The sequence below is a fragment of the Hoplias malabaricus genome, chromosome 8 (assembly GCF_029633855.1).
Source record: "Hoplias malabaricus isolate fHopMal1 chromosome 8, fHopMal1.hap1, whole genome shotgun sequence".
Classification (NCBI taxonomy): Eukaryota; Metazoa; Chordata; class Actinopteri; order Characiformes; family Erythrinidae; genus Hoplias; species Hoplias malabaricus.
The window spans coordinates 40,249,945-40,269,265 of NC_089807.1; the positions used below are offsets into that span (position 1 = coordinate 40,249,945).

General features: G+C 41.6%; 1 protein-coding gene across 1 annotated transcript in view; it reads right to left on the minus strand.

Annotated features, from left to right (window-relative positions):
- The window catches only part of herc3 (HECT and RLD domain containing E3 ubiquitin protein ligase 3), a 37,885-nt gene extending 28,926 nt beyond the window's left edge, over positions 1-8,959 (minus strand). Inside the window, exons 1-4 of the mRNA XM_066678720.1 lie at positions 8,854-8,959; positions 4,347-4,704; positions 437-596; positions 116-192 (exon numbers count right to left, since the gene is read on the minus strand). Of these exons, the coding sequence (XP_066534817.1) occupies positions 116-192; positions 437-596; positions 4,347-4,575 (466 nt within the window). The 5' untranslated portion in view covers positions 4,576-4,704; positions 8,854-8,959. The remainder of the gene's footprint in view (positions 1-115; positions 193-436; positions 597-4,346; positions 4,705-8,853) is intronic.
- Between the last annotated feature and the right edge of the window lie 10,362 nt (positions 8,960-19,321).

Genomic DNA, 19,321 nt, shown 5'->3' on the forward strand with positions numbered 1-19,321 from the left:
GAACACACTTTAAAACCAGAGTGGGACTGAGCTGTCTGAATTCAAAACTGATAAAAAAAAATCTAAAGAAGGAATTAATTAAAAGTAGAACAAGATAAAAGTGTGCTGGTCTCACCTCTAGAAAGTGCTATGCAGTGGTGGTTTCCACACATGACTTGAGAAATCCGATGCTCGCACAACTTTTTAATTAACCTGTAACAATGAAAAGCTGTCTTCAGCTGATTGAGATTCTAAAGTCATGCTTATCAGAAGTCCTAGTGCATCATTGTGCAGTTGTGGGTGTTCCTGCATAAAGATGTCAATTCTCTTGGGCAAAGGAAGAATACAAATTTAATTTATAAACTGTGACCATTACAAAAATGTCCTGCATTAAAAAGTTGTGATGATTTCTATATAAAAACTGACAGTCGTTCAGCACCATGACAGCGGTTTATACCTGGGCACACGGACAGACTCCTCCACTGTGCCAAGGCCGAGCTGACCTCCCTCTCCGGAGCCCCAAGCAAACACCTGTCCCTGTTCATTCACTGCCAAAGAGTGAGTCTCTCCACATGCCACACCTGCAATCTTCTGAGCATCCAAGGCCACCACCAACTCTGTGACCATATATGTACACACACACACACAGAAACACAAGGACATTTCACAGGCAATTCATCATCTGCACAAATTTGAATTTATAATCTAAGCAAATTAGAAACCTCCAAGTTTATCCACCTTGTACAGTTAGCAATCGGCTAATGCAAAATTTCAGGGCTTCTTTTTCTAGCCACAGGGTTAAAAAAAGGGCAGGACAACAGTGATCCGGAGGGTACAGTTTAAATGAGATTTTAAAAGATATTTATCTGAGCACTAAGATTTTCCTTGTGCAAGTCCAGTATTATTCAATGATATCCTCCAATACCTGTGAGGAGTGTTCTCCCTGTGTCTGCGTGGGTTTCCTCCGGGTGACTGTCTGTGAGGAGTGTGGTGTGTTCTCCCTGTGTCTGCGTGGGTTTCCTCCGGGTGACTGTCTGTGAGGAGTGTGGTGTGTTCTCCCTGTGTCTGCGTGGGTTTCCTCCGGGTGACTGTCTGTGAGGAGTGTGGTGTGTTCTCCCTGTGTCTGCGTGGCTTTCCTCCGGGTGAATGTCTGTGCGGAGTGTGGTGTGTTCTCCCTGTGTCTGCGTGGGTTTCCTCCGGGTGAATGTCTGTGAGGAGTGTGGTGTGTTCTCCCTGTGTCTGCATGGGTTTCCTCCGGGTGACTGTCTGTGAGGAGTGTGGTGTGTTCTCCCTGTGTCTGTGTGGGTTTCCTCCGGAAGACTGTCTGTGAGGAGTGTGGTGTGTTCTCCCTGTGTCTGCGTGGGTTTCCTCCGGGTGACTGTCTGTGAGGAGTGTGGTGTGTTCTTCCTGTGTCTGCGTGGGTTTCCTCCGGGTGACTGTCTGTGAGGAGTGTGGTGTGTTCTCCCTGTGTTTGCGTGGGTTTCCTCCGGGTTCTCTGGTTTTCTCCCACAGTCCAAAAACACACGTTGGTAGGTGGATTGGTGACTCAAAAGTGCCGGTAGGCGTGAATGTGTGAGTGAATGTGTATGTGTGTCTGTGTTGCCCTGTGAAGGACTGGCGCCCCCTCCAGGGTGTATTCCCGCCTTGCGCCCAGTGATTCCAGGTAGGCTCTGGACCCATCACGACCCTGAGCTGGATAAGCTGTTGCAGATAGTGATTGAATGAATGAATCCTCCAATACCTAGTTTTTTACAAACTTTGCTCTTTGTACTTGTTCACAACACATCTACTACTTTTAGAAAAATAAAAAAGTAATGCTGGTAACAGCAATTATTAACATGACAAGTGGTTTCACACTTTTCCAAACTCCAGTGTCTACTTATCTTCAGAAAGTGTGCCATTCTGACTTTAATATAATGACTGTCATGGAAATTATCAACTAATAATAAATGAGACTGAAAGTGGTCTTTGAGTAACCTTTATTGTGAGCAGCTAAAAGCATGCACTAACCCTCTGCTCTGAGACAGAGAACAAAAAACCCTTCTTTCTTAGTTGAGCCACCTTTCAAGGTGAAAAAGATAACAGTTTCATACAGAAACAAAGTTCTAGGAACCAGCTATATTTTGTGCTAATTAAAAAAGAAAAATGTCCTTGATCGCCTTGGATGCAGGAGTGTAGCTCTTTCAAGCTGCACTCCCATGTCCCATCACATTCCTTTCCTACTAAAGACTGGTGAAACAGTCTAAAGACAGAATAATGCCACATACATTTCATAAAACAGCTCATCTTCATGTAAAACAAAGACCTTTACTAATCATCAGTGATTACTACTAAATACTAGTGATTCAATGAGCACATGTTTATAAAAGAAACACACACATTCAAAATTTCCCTTCACAAGACTGATGCTGCCTTGTAGCCTATTTTTTCCCGTATAATGGATATTTTACACTGACAGATCAGGCAACCTCAGAGGATTTGTAAATAAATATATGAACAGAGAGCATATGTGATGTCACAGCTCCTGCAGGGCATTCATTCATTCATTATCTGTAAGCGCTTATCCAGTTCAGGGTCGCGGTGGGTCCAGAGCCTACCTGGAATCACTGGGCACAAGGGAATACACCCTGGAGGGGGCACATTCACATATTCACTCACACCTACGGACAAGTTTGAGTCGCCAATCCACCTACCAACTAAGGAATCCCATGAAGACACAGGGAGAACACACCACACTCCTCACAGACAGTCACCCGGAGGAAACCCACGCAGACACAGGGAGAACACACCACACTCCTCACAGACAGTCACCTGGAGGAAACCCACGCAGACACAGGGAGAACACACCACACTCCTCACAGACAGTCACCCGGAGCGGGAATCGATCCCACAACCTCCAGGTCCCTGGAGCTGTGTGACTACAACACTACCTGCTGCGCCACCGTGCCGCCCTCCTGCAGGGCATATAAACTTTTCTTCTTTTCACCTAAATACAGCTCCATAGACGTGCAAACTGGCATCACATTAGATCCTGTTGTGAATCCGCTGGTACCAAAAACAGCTGTTGAGTCCCAGATTTTATTCTATGCATATTTATTTTCATTTACTGAGACGAAAGTGAAACCTATGCTTTGTTGATTCTCAAAAATTCCAGCTTTGCAAGACCACAGTGTCCTCCAGAAAGAAGCTTTTAACAGCAGCATCTGAATTATGAAGCATCTGAACTATCTTCTGCCTGCAAACATGACAAAAAAAACCTCAATATGAAACCAAGCGATCGGTGATAAAAGCTTCTACGCGCAGCACGTTTTTTTTTCTAAGGCTAGAAACGAGGGCACCTACTGCTATAGCGAAGAGACAGAGCCAAACCTCATGCATGTATTTTTCCTTTAATGTGCTCCTTCATTATGCATGTTGAGGGTCATCACAGTCGTTTAGGATGCAGTGCGAGACGTAAAAGCTGTGGTATTAACCAATCAAGCAAGCTGGCTCTATTACTATAAATAGGACCTCAATCTTCACTTACATAGCAATTTACAACATCGTTTATCCTGATTTCACTTGTGTTTTATAAGCAAAATTATTTAAAAATTAAAGCAGATACACAGAACACACCATCTGCTTTAAGGTGTGTTAAAAGCTCATTTGAATGCTGCACCAGAGCCCTCTGCCTCACTTTCACCCAAACAGGTGCTGAGCACGTCTCATTAATAAGTATCATGCAACATTAACAAACGTCAGATATTCTGCCTAATTTTACTCTATTTTTACCAGCTACTAAAAACATCCTTGAGCTGTTGTGCACATATACAAACGCACATGCATATACACAAAGACACAAACAGAAAACAAGGCTCCTGATTGGCTGCTGCAGACTTCATCATGGTCATGTGCCCGCGAGTGCGCTGCTGGGAATAGTGGCTTTACAGCCTAGATTACAGACCTTCTGGCCAAACATCTCACAACCAATATTAAATGTGACTGACGCTGTAGGTTCAATGCCACACAAATGCACTCAATTACCCCTCATTCAAGATTCTGAAAACTTTATTCAAGGGGAAACCATGCAGTCATTTCAAACAACAGCAAAGAGGGCATTAGCCTGTGTCTAAAACTAGCCATTCTCCACTGGATTAGTTTGTGTAAAAAAGAATAAGGGAAAATAATGTTTGTACATCTTTACAGACAACAGCATGTCACACAAAAATGGTCTGAGTCAATCAATAAGATTTGGTATGATGGCATTTGTTATGATGCACATGGCTCCTCATAACCTCCCATTACCTGTTAACCACATTACCTTCATGGGTCCGGTGCAAAACTAAAAGCAGCAAACTTCACTAAGCTTTAGAGAACTTGTCCCTCACCTGGCTTTGTTCCTGGCTTCTCGTGGCCCAGCTGACCATGGCTGTTGGAGCCACACGTGTACACGCTCCCATCGTGCAGCAGGAAGAGCGAGTGCTGTGCTCCGCAGGCCACCTCCCTCAGCCCCATGCAGTCAAACATACGGCAGCATCGTGGCTCTAAAACAGCGACCTCGGAATCACAGAGGCCAAGCTGACCCCAGGCCGAACTGCCCCAGCACAGCATCGCCATTCACAGGGAGACAGAAACAGGGCAAGACACGTAGGCGAAGGGATGGATGGATATAAAGGTTGGAGATGGAGGGTAGGATTGCCCTAGGCTGAGCAACCCTTCCTTCTCCCCTTCATGGGAATGGCAAGCCTGAAAGGAAGAAGAAACATAAAGGCAAGCATTACAAACAATACCTAGTGGACTGAAAGAAGAGAAGAGGAACTGGTTTAGTGCGGAGTGATTCTTTCTTTACTGAATGCTGGTATGACATTTCTAGAATCATAAATAAAAATCCCATGTCTTTACATACAAACGTATCCTTATTTTAGATTCTAAAGTTCATTTCCTGTTTATTTAATTACCGCCCGGGTTTCCTGATTTCAGCTTGGGGTTAAAGTCAGGTCATACATTAAAAACTGTGAATATATGTTTGTGTAGCTATAAGACAAAGTCCCATACTTGAATCACTAGAGTTTGTTGGTAAAGACATATGTGAACACCCTAAAAACATAAACTGTGTACTATGTTGTTTGCACAATTCACTGCAGAGTAAAATGACCTTATTCACAATATAGTCTGATATTATCCACACATTATGACTGCTGTTTAAACAGTTTTTAAAAATATATAGCCAAGGATTCAGCATCAAAGTCCAGGTATGCGTATAATAAAAACATAATAATACTCTGTCTCTATTTAACTAATAGTTAAATAATAAAAGAAAATGTTTTTAAAATTCCCCAGGACTAAACAAGGCTGATAAAAAGGGCTGCTTGGTCTGCTGCCACGCTGGGCAGTGATATAAGCCTGTCAGCCTGTGAGGTGAGCAAGGGTTTTGCCATGTTGCAGAGATAAGGAAACCACAACAGGGAGGTTAAATAAAACTCCAGCTTCTCTAATCTCATTCTAAGCTTCTCCCAACAAGCACTAGGGCCTCTTCTTCACAATCCCCTGAACACAGAGCCCAAGAGTGGGTGTGTATGCTCAGGTGTGTAGTAAGCCAAACGTGAGACCACTGAGTTTGAATATATACAACGGCATGTCAGCTTTAATAACAGCTCTGGGGTCAGTTAATAGGCCTGCACAAGATAAAACGGCAGTACATTCAGATCAGAAACATACAGGTTAACGTTGCTCTTGCTATGGTTTGGTGGTTCTTAAAACAGGCTGGATGTAAGGCAGGGCTAACACTCAACATCAATTACTTTAACCTCAAACCACTAATGGCCATGTCCACATTTCACAAGGTAAGATGTTTTGTGCACGGAAAGGAATAGCAACTGTTTCGCCAAAAGACACATTATTTAAATTATCTGTTGGAAATGAGATGTCAGACTCAACAAACTTAGCTGATGTCCAGTAGTTTTTTTCAGTCTTGGAAATACATCATCATAAGATCTATTCATTTTTATTCATCGTCACATCAGCAGAATAATCAACCTATTTAACAATTCCTAAATAAATATCAACAACACCATGTAGTCTAATTAGATACGCTACAAACTGAATCATGGAGTCAGTGTATTGTTACACTCCTAGCAACGCGTAAAAGCTTCCTGGCTTTCAGTAGAACGGGGGTTTCCTTCCCGGCCTGAAGTAGAGTTGCAACGTACAGTTCCCTCTTTTCCTGCTCTCTGTCCTCATTCAGCTTCAAACAAACTTGACTATAAGCTAATGAAGTGACCCAGGAGCAGAGAAAGCTCAAATCTGTGCAGGGCGTGGCTCCAAGACTAGAACTAAAAAAGTCAAACCAGAAAGTCTGGGATTGGTTCACTGCAGTTCTATAGTGTTGTCTTCGCTGCAAATAACTTTTTACTGAACAAACACTGAAGCTCCAAACCCTGCACATCACTGCCATGGCATGTGTTCACATCTTTGTGTAAATAAACAGCTGTCACTGGACTATTACACATCATTAGTCATGACACTGAGACATGGCTTTTGTTTAAATCTACAAAGGAGGAATTGGTCTTTGCTTGTATTTCAAAAAAAGAGAAGAATTCTTAAGCCCAGAAGCTTAATTCATGCTCCAGGTCGGTCTTCAGTGTTGATGGTTGATGTAGGAGGCCTAAATATTGTTTAAGGCTAAGCACCAGCGATATGAAAGTGTCAAACAAATAAATACATTGGAGTTTGAGTTCCTAACTTGTGTTTATTGATAATCAGAAAACATGTTATTTCTTACTAATTCAAGGAATAAGGTTTAAAAGACTGTGCCCCCCCCAACGGTGTTCGGAAACTCTAATAGGCGTCTTGCCTGTGACGTAGATGGTGGACAACAACTCTAGAAGCTGCACTTAATTTAATGCAAAATGACGAAAAGGTGTGTTGTTTGTGGCTGCAATCATTCAATGTACAGTGGGACATCTGTGCACAAATGGCCCAAAGATCCCAAAATATCCAGAAAATGGACTAAATTTGTCAACTTTAAACGGGCACTTTGGAAAGGACCCTCCGCTCACTCCGTTATCTGTAGCTCATTTCACTGGCACTTTTCCAACAATATGGGCATGTAAGGACACCAACGAAAGGTGTTCAAGAGCCTCTGTAACATGGAGGTAAACAGGGTAAGGACACTCACTTCGCCTGTTTTAGTTGGTGTTAGTTAACGTTAGCTTGACTCGCTAAACTCGGTGTCTCAGATTATACTCGGCTACGTAGCTGCATTACGGAGGTTTTGTCATGAATAATGTTGGTTATTTAGCTAGATACTGTCATAACAGTCAGTCATAACGGTGTTTTACCGCGGCGTTGTTCAGCTGTTGTCCACCAGTGACGTCACGGTCGCGTTCAAGAATTTCTGTAGCGAGCTCAGGTTTTTCCGTCAGTTTAATAAAATTGTCAGTTTTAAAGCAAATTAAGCTGCTATTTTCATTTTAATTCATACATATATATGTCAGTAACTACAATAATGTGAAATATTCATGGAGGTCCATTAAGTGGTGCTTAGCCTTTAAGATGTTTACAGACGTTGCACAGGATCTTCTTGATTATGAGATCAAAGACCAATTCAATTAAGAATACTCAACTTGTGCTGGATCTATATCTATATAAATGTTAGTGCGGTTAGAAAGCCACTGACAAAGACCCAATAGCTGTGGCCACTGGCTAGCTTCAAGTACGATCAATATCAGAAACTGCATCCCTGACTGAGCCTGAGACTACACATATTGATCAGAAAATATCAGATGGATATCAGCTGATATTCAATATTTAGATGTCAGTTTGTTTCCATCTCTAGGATTCAGTTACTGGATTTGAGAAGCCAAATATACATATATATTAATCCATAATATTATTATTAATAATAAAATAATTACAATAATTTATTTTTTTGTTTGTTTGAGATATTCAATGGTTTACAAATGTTCAGCTATAAAACAAATACTCTTATGTCACTGTTTGTGATTTGTCTACTGGCTACATCTTCCAAGTGCAGCGATTCTGACATTTTTACCAGGGGTAATGTAAATATTTTAGAACATACAGGAGCTACATTTTACATTAAGATTCAGGATTCAGGCGTCAATGCACTTCTACATAAAATATATTAATCCAATTAAATCCAAATACACAAGAAAAAAAAACGTATTATAAAAGGTATTATTAATTACAGGAGGAATTAGAAAAGTGTAATATTAGATGCCATTGTTTTAGCATAAAAACATTTTTATAAACCTATCTAATATATAGAATATATACTATCTCCATAAACAGTTTTATAGCAGTTATTACATTATTTACTGAAGCCTTTATTATCCTATATGTGTCATATTTCAAAGTTAGCAAGACATTTTAACAGCCGTGGAAACTAAAAACTGATATTTTTTATGTAATAAAAAAAGTAAATAAATAGATGCTGTAGCTTAATGTGTTTTCTCCCTTAGCTTAGCCTACAGCTCTTACTACAGACAGACGCCGGAATATAAAACGCTTATTCACCCATAAACCTCACGTTAAAAGTGAAATAACATAACCTTGTTATTACATTTAAGAAATAAATATTTGCCCCAGCTGGCACCTATAAGGTTGTCTTCTTACTCACCTGATTTTAACTGGAATTCTCCGTTCCACCTTAAACAGTGCAGCAGTTACATTCGGGCGCCTGAGGCTGTAATGTAAGTGCTGAACCTTTTAAGGTGGAACGAAGGATTCCAATAAGAAACTGGCGAATAAGGCTGGTTGTGTATCTTTTTTTTTTTTTTTTTGCAAACTCATCCGCAAATAACTCGTCCTAGCGCAAGACAAACGGTCTACCAGGCAGAATAAAGGCAACAGATAAACAATAATCCCTCATACCGTAAACGGCTCATAATCCCTCTCCTCCTTTTCGCCCTCTTCTTTTATTTATTCCTCTCTTCTTGCTTCGCTTATTTTCGCCCCTCAGTAACGAGGAAGTTCAGCCTCAGATTATTGGTGGGCGTCACCGACCACGTGTTTATGTTGTGCAAACCTAAATGGCCAATCACAGCGCGAAAGGCGCATATATATATATATATATATACACACACACATATATATATCAGTGGCGAATGCTGGTCTTTCAAGGAGGGGAAGCTCAAATTCGGCCTACATCATAAAATGTGTCGGTTTATTTATCTGTAAATTCTACCCTCCGTTCCTTTTTAAGAAAATGATCTGTGACCCTGTCGTACCAACAAGGCGTCTTTTCCAGGGACTTGACTAGTGTCCTCTCAATGGCCAGCAGAGCTAGGCTGCTTAAACGGCCTTGGCCCATGTGAAGTGTGTCCGCCTGTGCTCCCACGTATCTTTACACCAAAGGATCGCTGATTAGCTCATTTCGCTGTCAATCAAAAAGAGGTTCAGCCTTAGACAGATCATCCAATCATCATGCAGAAGCTGAGCATCCGGGCCAGTCGAGGCCAGCCCACTGCCCCATAGACCCCCAGAGACGCTGAGCGTCCGATGGGCGGGACAAAGCCCAGCATTTATCCAATGACTCGTCTCGTTTCGCTGCACTTCGCTGCTTCGCTATTGAACTCTGTGGACGCTCAGCGTCCTCACTGTTTAAAGCACTGTGAAGCTGCGGGAATGATTGAGAGGAAAGCCGCGTATTTACCAGTGATAAGAAGCCTTTTCTGAACAAAAGTTAAGCGTGTTGTGGTGCATATTTATTCAATGACATGTACACAAAACAGTATATATTTGATCACTTATTTTGTTACATTTTAGGGGAAGCTGAGCTTCCCTTGCGGCCTTAGAACAATCGCCACTGCTAGAATGAGAAGTTAGCATTCTCCTGTGACATAGCAAATCATGTCCCTCTAAACCATAACTGAATATACACAGATATGACAATCACGAAACAATACCAAGACACTAAATACGTATGTTGTGACATAGCGAATCATGTCCCTCTAAACCATAACTGAATGTACACATACATGATGTCATGAACATACACCAATGCACTAAATATATACATCCTGCTGTACCTACAAATGTCCCTTTCAACCATAACTATGTACACACATAGGTCATGTACAAGGATAAATCATGCACAAATGTGTGATAAATATTGGTCCTCTAAGCCATGACTGAACAGTATGAATACGATCTAGGTATCTAGGTAGGTCACCTATAAATTAATTACATGCATCCTGTTATAGCTATTCATTCTATATCAACTACTCACTATTCATAGGTTAACAATCTTACATGTTTCTGTTACTCACTATTTATAGGTTATCTATCTAATATCTATCAGTTACTCACTATTCATATGTTATCTATCTCATATCCATCAGCTACTCATTTTTGATAGGTTGTCTATCTCATATCTTTGAGTAGTCTTTTGCACTTTTCCAATTTAAAAAGTCGACTAACTTCCATAATCTGTATCCATTTTATCTAGGTTTTAACGCCTAGCCTTAACTAGCTAGCTATGTATCACGATATAGATTAAGCAAGCTGACTAAATTGATAATAGCTAGCCGGTTAGTCTTTGATGCTAGCTAAATAACTACAATCAGCACTTTGCGAAAACGCAATCACACCATCTACACCAGGACTTCCCATGTGCGTCTACATTGCAGTGTATAGTAGAACGTGTGAGAGGGAGGGGGAACTCGCAGAAAGCGCAGACAGTGAAAATCCATAAATGGCATTTAAAACATAATTTCACAAAATTCACTACAGTTAATAACAAAAACAGGCCTGGCTGGCTAAAAGAATGTTTTGTAAGTCCAGAAAGGTCCATAAAAAAGAGTTTAACTGAAATTAAACTTAAAAATCAAACTTTTACCAGAAGATTCCACATAATTTGATTTGAAAATTATGTTCACAGGGTATAACATTTATGTGTATTTACTGTAGGAATTAGGATAAATATGGTTAAAACAGCTGAGATATTAAATTCCATTAAAGGGATAAATCAAACTGTTAACAGACCACTCCACTGCAGCCTTGAAGAACATGTTCTGATGTCCAGAGGGTATAATATTAATGCAGTTTTAATGTAAGAATTTGGAATAATAGAATTACACATGTGAGTAAAATTTATGTTTAATTTGCACATATTGCAAAATTGTGAGTGCTATTAAAGGGTTAAATCAAACTGTTACCAGACCATTCCACTGCGGCCTTGAAGAACATGTTCTAGAGTACCCAGATTCTAATGATCATACATGTTTACTGTAAAAATGTGGAGTAATTGCATTACAAACTTCATAATAATAACAACCCAATTCCATAAATTCCAGAATGCTGAAGGCCATAAAATGGTTAAATCAAACTGTTACCAGACCACTCAGGCGCTGCCTTGTTCTGAGAACAAGAACATGTTCTGAGGTCCCCAGAGTATAATTGTCATACATTTTTACTGTAGGAATTTGGAGAAATTTTATTTCAAACTCATAAATATGATGCATATTGCAATATTTTGAGTGCTTTTAAAGGGTTAAATCAAACTGTTACCAGAACACTCCACCACTGCCTTGAAGAACATGTTCTCAGGTACACAGGTTATAGTTCTCATACATTTTTATTGTAAGAATTTGAAGTAAAAGAAATTTGGCTCAGTTTAAAAATAAAAAAAAATCATACTGTCACTAATATTTGGTTTCCTGGCAAAGTATGTTTCAGCCAAAATACTTATTTTTTGAGTGGAATTAAATATAAAATTGTACAATTAATAAAAAGCTTTAATATAACACCTTAACTGTCTATATTAGACCTATCATACATCAGATATACTGATGGATGTAAACAACTGATTTTTGCCGGCAGCCGCTAGTCTAATTATGCACATACGATTACATTGTTTAAAGTATACACACACAAATAAAAACACAAATTCCAAATAAAACACTAAATTAAACTAAAATAGTATAAAAAATTATACAAATATAAATGACCTACTTTGAAATATTGATTCTGACACCCTGTGACCAGACAACTCCAAGCTCTTTCACAGGAAAATAACGTGTGACTGTTTTGCAGGGGTTGTAAAATTCCCGCCAAATTGTATAGATGTTCCATACCATCCAGTGGTTCACGAGGACATCATTGTGTTCCACACACAATGCACATTATGGTATACAAGGTCGTTTTTTGTAAACTCCAAAAATCTCATGGGGGGGTCTTATTTGAGTCAAAACACAACACTCATGCTCTTGGAAGTACGGGAACACTTGGAGTGTCCCTGTATACCAGGATTTCCTTGTAATGCGGGTCAGTAACCTGGTGTTGAGTCCTTGTAAACCAGTTTTGGAGTTCAGATGCCCTTTGGTGTAAGAAAAGGGCCAATCCAATGTTATTGGATTCTGAAGGGCTATGTTCTGGTCTATGGCAACACTGGGATCTGTCTCAAAGATGGATTCCAACCTGTAGAACCAGCTTAACCCAGTTTTGGAGTTCGGATGCCCTTTGGTGTAAAAAAAGGGCCAATTCCACCTCTCTCTCTCTCTCTCTCTCTCTCTCTCTCTCTCTCTCTCTCTCTCTCTCTCTCTCTGTCTCACAAAATCCAATGTTATAGGGTTCTGAAGGGCTAGGTTCTGGTCTATGGCAACACTAGAATCTGTCTCATAGATGGATTCCAACCTGTAGAACCAGCTGAACCCAGTTTTTCTTTCTTTTTCTTTAACACTTTCTCTGAGTGTTATTTGGGAGAGTTTTCTGAGTTGTGTGATCTAAGCTCTGCTCAGTGTGGTTGGGTCAAGTAGGACTAACCATTGTTGACATGTTCTGCTCTTTTGAGCGGGTGAGGCAAACTGGACAGCCTGAAATTATCTAGTTCTCTGCTCCTTTGAGGCCAGAGTGCATTGCACCAATCCCCTGAAAAAAGACTAAGTTCAGACTCTAAATTTTAGTCACCATCGCTGAGAGACCTAGTTGGTTCTCCAAAGCCAAGAGTACACTGAGCGAGCCAAACACAAGAGGTGGCGGGTCCCTTGATCTTGTGGGGGAAAAAAAAAAACCTCTTAGCATTATCACATGATTTCTATAGACACACCCATAATTTGACTAGGCACTCTAGGCCAGCGGTCCCCAACCTTTTTTGAACCTTCATATGCTCAGGCCTTGCTCTATAATCCTTAATGACGTAATCTAATAATAAATCATCCGCAGTGGTCTTATGTCAAATGCAAACATCAACAGACAATAAACAACCTTTTGTTCATTGATTCAGTGATTAACAATCAACGACATCTCTGTAAACGAAAATATTTATTTTAGAACGAAAATCCTTTCTAATAAGAAATAATTATAATAAAAAACTAAACTCGATTCAAGTGACAATACTGGGTCATTTCTATATAAAAGGGTGAACACGTCAATCAAATAATAATAATAATAATAATAATAATAATAATAATAATAATGTCAATTAATGAGAGCCCTGAGCATGTTTCTCTGTAACGAGCCGGTGTTACACCGAATTCTGTACAGTCGAGTTCTGTGACCTCAGGGGCGCTCTCTCTCCGTTTGTTTTCACGTGCACGAGCGCTTTACGCAGACAGCGTAAGCCAGGACAGAGAACCAGGACGAATCGCTTCGTTCTTTGCCATGCTGCGTTCAACAAGCTTAATGAACACAACTGCGTGTATTTACACAGATATTAATGTTTTTACAAGCCTCCTATGTGTGAATATCATATGGATAAAGACAGACAGTGTTTACACCTCAGACAGCTTTCTGTCTGAAGAAATGCAAGATTAAGCAAATCAAACCTGAATATTTCCTACAATGAGATAGATAATTAACAGCTAAAAACTGGTGCATTATCATGCTGAAGGTCATCAATAGAAAATGGTAAATGCTGGCCTTTTTTCTTAAATACAGTCATGAAATAAATGCTCAGTATATGATGGTTTTCTTGGATAAAGTGCAGATATGTTCCAAATAATAATAAAAAGTACAAATTCTTATTATGTGTTAATCAACAACTGTTAGGACCCAATATAAACCACATAGACAGCTTAAATGACAGTATCAAAAAATATAATATTGTGATATGTTCTTTTTGATTTTCTCGTTGTAGGAAATATCCAGGTTTGATTTGCTTAATCTTGCATTTCTTCAGACAGAAAGCCTGCTGTCGTGAGGTGTAAACACTGTCTGTCTTTATCCATATGATATACACAAATAGGAGGCTTGTAAAAACATTAATGTCTGTGTAAATACACGCAGTTGTGTTCATTAAGCTTGTTGAACGCAGCATGGCAAAGAACGAAGCGATTCGTCCTGGCTTACGCTGTCTGCGTAAAGCGCTCGTGCACGTGAACACAAACGTTGAGAGATCTGTTCCGTAGTTTCGTTTTGGTTGCGGTCACTGCAGAAAATCCTGCTTCACAAAGATAGGTGGTGGGAGATGGAAGCAGGGCTTTCAATGCGTTGTGGGCGATCTCAGGGTTATTCTGCCTCGATTTTAACCCAGAACACTGGCACAGTTGTTGTTTGAAACATACTTTTAAAGCTTGGGGACCGCTGCTCTAGACCATAGAGCGCCCTCTGTTGGCCGTTTGAATTCAGTGTTTTAAATAGGACCTCAGATGTCTATTCTTTTAATTCAGGGTGAATAAAAAAAAGGCGGGAATTAGAGCTTACATATTTTCTTCACCATCCTTGAGAACTTTAGTCATTTCATAGGCTATGTTGTCATATTAAACTTGGCCGAAAGACATTCTGTCTCTTTCTCTGAGTGTGACTTGGGAGAGTTTTCTGACATGCGTGATCTAAGCTCTGCCCAGTGTAGCAAAAATATATAAATAAAAATAAATACTTCTAAGTATTATCACATTAGTTCAAGAGACACACTCATAACTTGACTAGGCACTCTAGGCCATAGAGCGACCTCTGTTGGCCATTTGAATTCAGTGTCTTAAATAGGACCTCAGATGTCTATTCTTTTAATTCATGGTGAATAAAAAAAGGCGGGAATTAGAGCTTACACATTTTCTTCACCATCTTTTTTCTTTTCCCCTCGCACTGGTTGAGTTCAATGAAATCCATCTGCAAATGTTCAAATGGCTCACTGGGTGGAGGATGTGCCCCTGGTGTTATTTCAATGCCTTGAGCTGCATTGTGCTGGGTGCATATGAGACATTTTTCACAAAATCTTTGTGCAAAAATAGTGAACCCTTTTGTTTTGTGATTCGCTGTACTGCAGATACCATAGCCCCTTAGGATGCATGATCTCTCCCATGAGACAATTTTGCAAAATAGGAAAAATAAGCAGAGGGTAGGCAAGGCCTACCATCCAAGGCTTGCCATATTCCATCCTTGAAAGTACAGCCTGCTTTGCGCCAAGCAGGACGCTCTGCTTCTGAGGCCTTTGAGGTTAGTTCTGTGTGTGAGAGTGTGAGAGGGTGGGGCTCCGGAACATAGGATTCCTGAAAAAGGGAAAACATTGGATCATATATATATATATAGTTTTTCTTTGCTACTTCATCTGCAAAATGTGTGATTTTCAATGTGTTTCCCTGTGGATGCATGATCAAACGCATGATCAAACGCAGACAAACGCACTAATAATCTATGTACTGAAAGTGCACTGCCTCCTGGAAAAATAAATCCTTAAATCAGCCTTAAGGGCTGCATTAAAAATGATCAGTGATTCTGCATAACCCTGAGGCAATCGGGTCCATGTCCACAATTTACCCTTAAATAAAAATACCAACCAGTACTGGATTTCTGGGTGCACCGGAATGCTGAAGAACACATTCACTAAATTAATCACAAAAAAAAAAAAGTTTTTTTTTTTTAAGTGCTGTTAACAGGTTTAACAGGTACCCGGGATAAGACTATGTGCTGATTTGGAACTTTTGGAGAGGGTGGATGAATCTCAGGATTAATCTCAGAATTTACTGCCTGCAGGTCTTACACAAATCTCCACTCTCAAGTTTCCCCTGAAGCATTAACATTTATTATTCTTTGCCAAATAAATTAGGGTATGAACCGCTGATTTAGGGCGGAGAACAGTCACACCAGGGCGGCACGGTGGCGCAGCAGGTAGTGTCGCAGTCACACAGCTCCAGTGGCCTGGAGGTTGTGGGTTCGATTCCTGCTCCCGGGTGCTCCGGGAGTGTGGTGTGTTCTCCCTGTGTCCACGTGGGTTTCCTCCGGGTGACTGTCTGTGAGGAGTTGATGTGTTCTCCCTGTGTCCGCGTGGGTTTCCTCCGGGTGACTGTCTGTGAGGAGTTGATGTGTTCTCCCTGTGTCCGCATGGGTTTCCTCCGGGTGCTCCTGTTTCCTCCCACAGTCCAAACAACACACACATTGAAGGTGGATTGTCCGTAGGTATGTGTGTGTGCCTGTGTTGCCCTGTGAAGGACTGGCGCCCCCTCCAGGGTGTATTTCCGCCTTACGCCCAATGATTCCAGGTAGGCTCTGGACCCACTGCGACCCTGAATTGGATAAGCGGTTACAGATAATGAATGAATGAATGAAAACAATCACACCAGCAGTAACGAGCGAATTGAAGACTGATGTGATGCCCTCAATAGTGATGCTTGAGCTGCTTTTTCAGTTGATAATCCCTTTTAGGATTAACTACTACAGGTTGGGTGCATATCATCCCCAACTTTATTTGCACTTTGCATATCAGCAGTCTGGGACTGCAGCCAGATCCTCAGGAGGAACTGAAACCCATACACAGCTCTGGTTTGTGTGTGTGTTCATGTCAATTGAGAAAAAAGAAACCACAGTTGTGTATTAGACGCAGAACACTTCAGAATTTTTCACCTTTTTTTTTCACACCCCCTCCATGATCCCGCCAATCATTCAAGGAGGTGCACTTGTACTGCCATGGACCCAGATCTCTCCACCCATCCTCAAGAAGTTTAGACAGTGATATATGAGGCTCAGAATGCAGAAATATACTTCTCTTTTGAACAAACAGTTTAAACAATTGCTTTTATGAGGGTGAGAGGATGATCTGAGCCACGGAGTTTCAATTTTCCCCACTAGAGATACACAAGCTTTAGCTTTTCATGTCACATCCTGGCCCAGTCCGGTCTGTTTTCCCCACCATGTGCTCATGTAGCACATGGCCCTGTTTTATGTTGTCCCTGTCTCCGCCCTGGTTCCGCCCTAGCCCCACCTTAGTCCTGCCTCTGTCTCGTTAGTGTCTCCAGGTGTTCCTCGTTGGTCTTGTCCCTATATACCCCTGTAGTTTGTGTGCTCCTTTGTCTGGTGTTGTGTGTGTGTAGATATTTGTTTCACAGTCTTTCTGTTCACACGTGTCTACCCCGGTTCATGGCTCTTCCCTGTCTGTCCTTGTTAAGCTCTGTTTAGTTAGTTTTGTCTTTACTACCTGTGTTTATTTTGATTCTGTCTGTGTTAAATAAAATTCCTTGCGTTTACGTCCGTCTCCTCGTCCTCCCTGCGAAGCCGTGACAGAACACCAGACCTACCACTATGGATGTAGCAAGGAATCCCTTTGCTTTTTGGGCAATAAAGCGTACTCCTTTCCGTTTGGGTCCTGGCACTCCAGTGGGGTATATAAAGGAGGAACAAGTGCCCTCCACCTCCGGTCGCCGTAGGAAGCATCGGGGGCAGCATGCTGGAGCCTCCCCCTCGCTGAAGGAATGCTCCCTCAAGTCCGGGGAAAATTTTGGGGGGCGTTGAGGGTTGGTGTTGTTAGCCTCAAGCCTCAGGGCAAAGGAGATGAGGCTAACAGGGAGGTCTCCGCAGGACTCTCCGCTCCGGATCCAGCGAGGGCGGCGATCCAGACCGCTCCAGATCCAGCGAGAGCGGCCATCCAGGCCGCTCCGAATCCAGGGACATTTCACATAAAACCCATCAAATTCCTTTATCAAAAAATCTTCATCAGGCCCGTCATGCATGTGCACAGTGCGATGAAGGTCCTCTACTGACATGACATCGACCCAGACTGTAAGGAGGTCAGTGGTTTGCAGAAATTTAGACTTAACAGTGGACAGTAAATCTGCTGATAAAGCCAAGCTTTCCCAGCTTCCACTCATATGTATAACAGCAAGCCACGTGCCTGCTTCACCATGACAAACACTACTGTATCCTCCACACAGACCTCGATGCCCACGTAGACTCAGTATATATTAAATACTCAATTTAAACATTAAATCCCTGAATCCCTGCCCAGGAGATTAATTGGGCGAAACTTAGAAAACAAAAATGCTTTTTCTTTTTCTGTCTGCGCAGAGCATCCTAAAGACTCTGTTACTACATTTGTAACTTTGGCCAAACACCCCTTATGCTGAGGTCTAATTGAAAAAACATGAAGCTCAAAAGTGGTTGCTCATGAATCTACTAAAAGCTAAATTCTATCCTTGCTACTGTCATCTTTATTCTAAGCATGACAACATAAAAATCAGTTTGTGTTAATAACAAAAATTGTTCACTTATTTATTCTGGTGTTCGTCCAGGCACTCCATCCCCATCCAGCTCCTCCACCCCCAAGGCCTCCTCTCAGCCAGAAGGCTCTATTGCTTGCGGGCTTTGTCTTTGGTCTCTGTGTCTGTTGGGACAGTCCCTTATGAAGTGATCATGGCTTCCACAGACGAAACACCCTGTGCTTCTGCCAACGTTGCCATGGCCTCTTCCAAATACTCGACCCCTGCCTCGACCTCCGTGCCGTCCCTCACCTCTTTGATCGTGGTCTGTTGCCTGCTTCCACAATGCCAGCTGTGCAGCGTTCAGGAGTTTTTTTTGCATGCACTGCATACTTTTCCACCTCTTTCAGTTTCCATGTCCACATCTAAACAGTTGGTTTCGACACAGGCACATAGATCTGGGCGTAATCCGCACACAAAGTGATATTTCAGCTGGCTTTCCCAGGCTGATATGTCCACAGTCTCCCAATCCTCCGTTGGTGGTCCGCCGCCTCCATGTTTCCTTGTCACCTCCAGAAGGCTGGAAAGCAACGACCGCGCTGATTTGTCTGGCTGTTGTTTGCACTCCGCAATTCTTCGTGGGTCGTGTTGGAGCGGATACCTCCCTTTGATGTGTCTGCACAATGCATCAAATTTGGTGAGATACGCCTGACCCAACTCTGTCCTGTTGGGTTTAATGTCCACTCCAGTCATGAGATCTCCTTGCACTCTCATCCAGTCAACTCCCGTACGGCCAGCACTCTTCCCAGCTCATGCAGGCTTGGACGGAAAGTCTCACAGAACTGTTTTAAGCATTTGCAGAATTCCTCTCCTCCATCAGCGACATCGGGGAGAGAACTGGCCACCTCTTTGATCTCAGCAAAAGTCCATGGTCTGAACACCTGTCCAATGGTATCACCCATCGGAACTTCAAGCATCGGCATGCTAAACTGGTT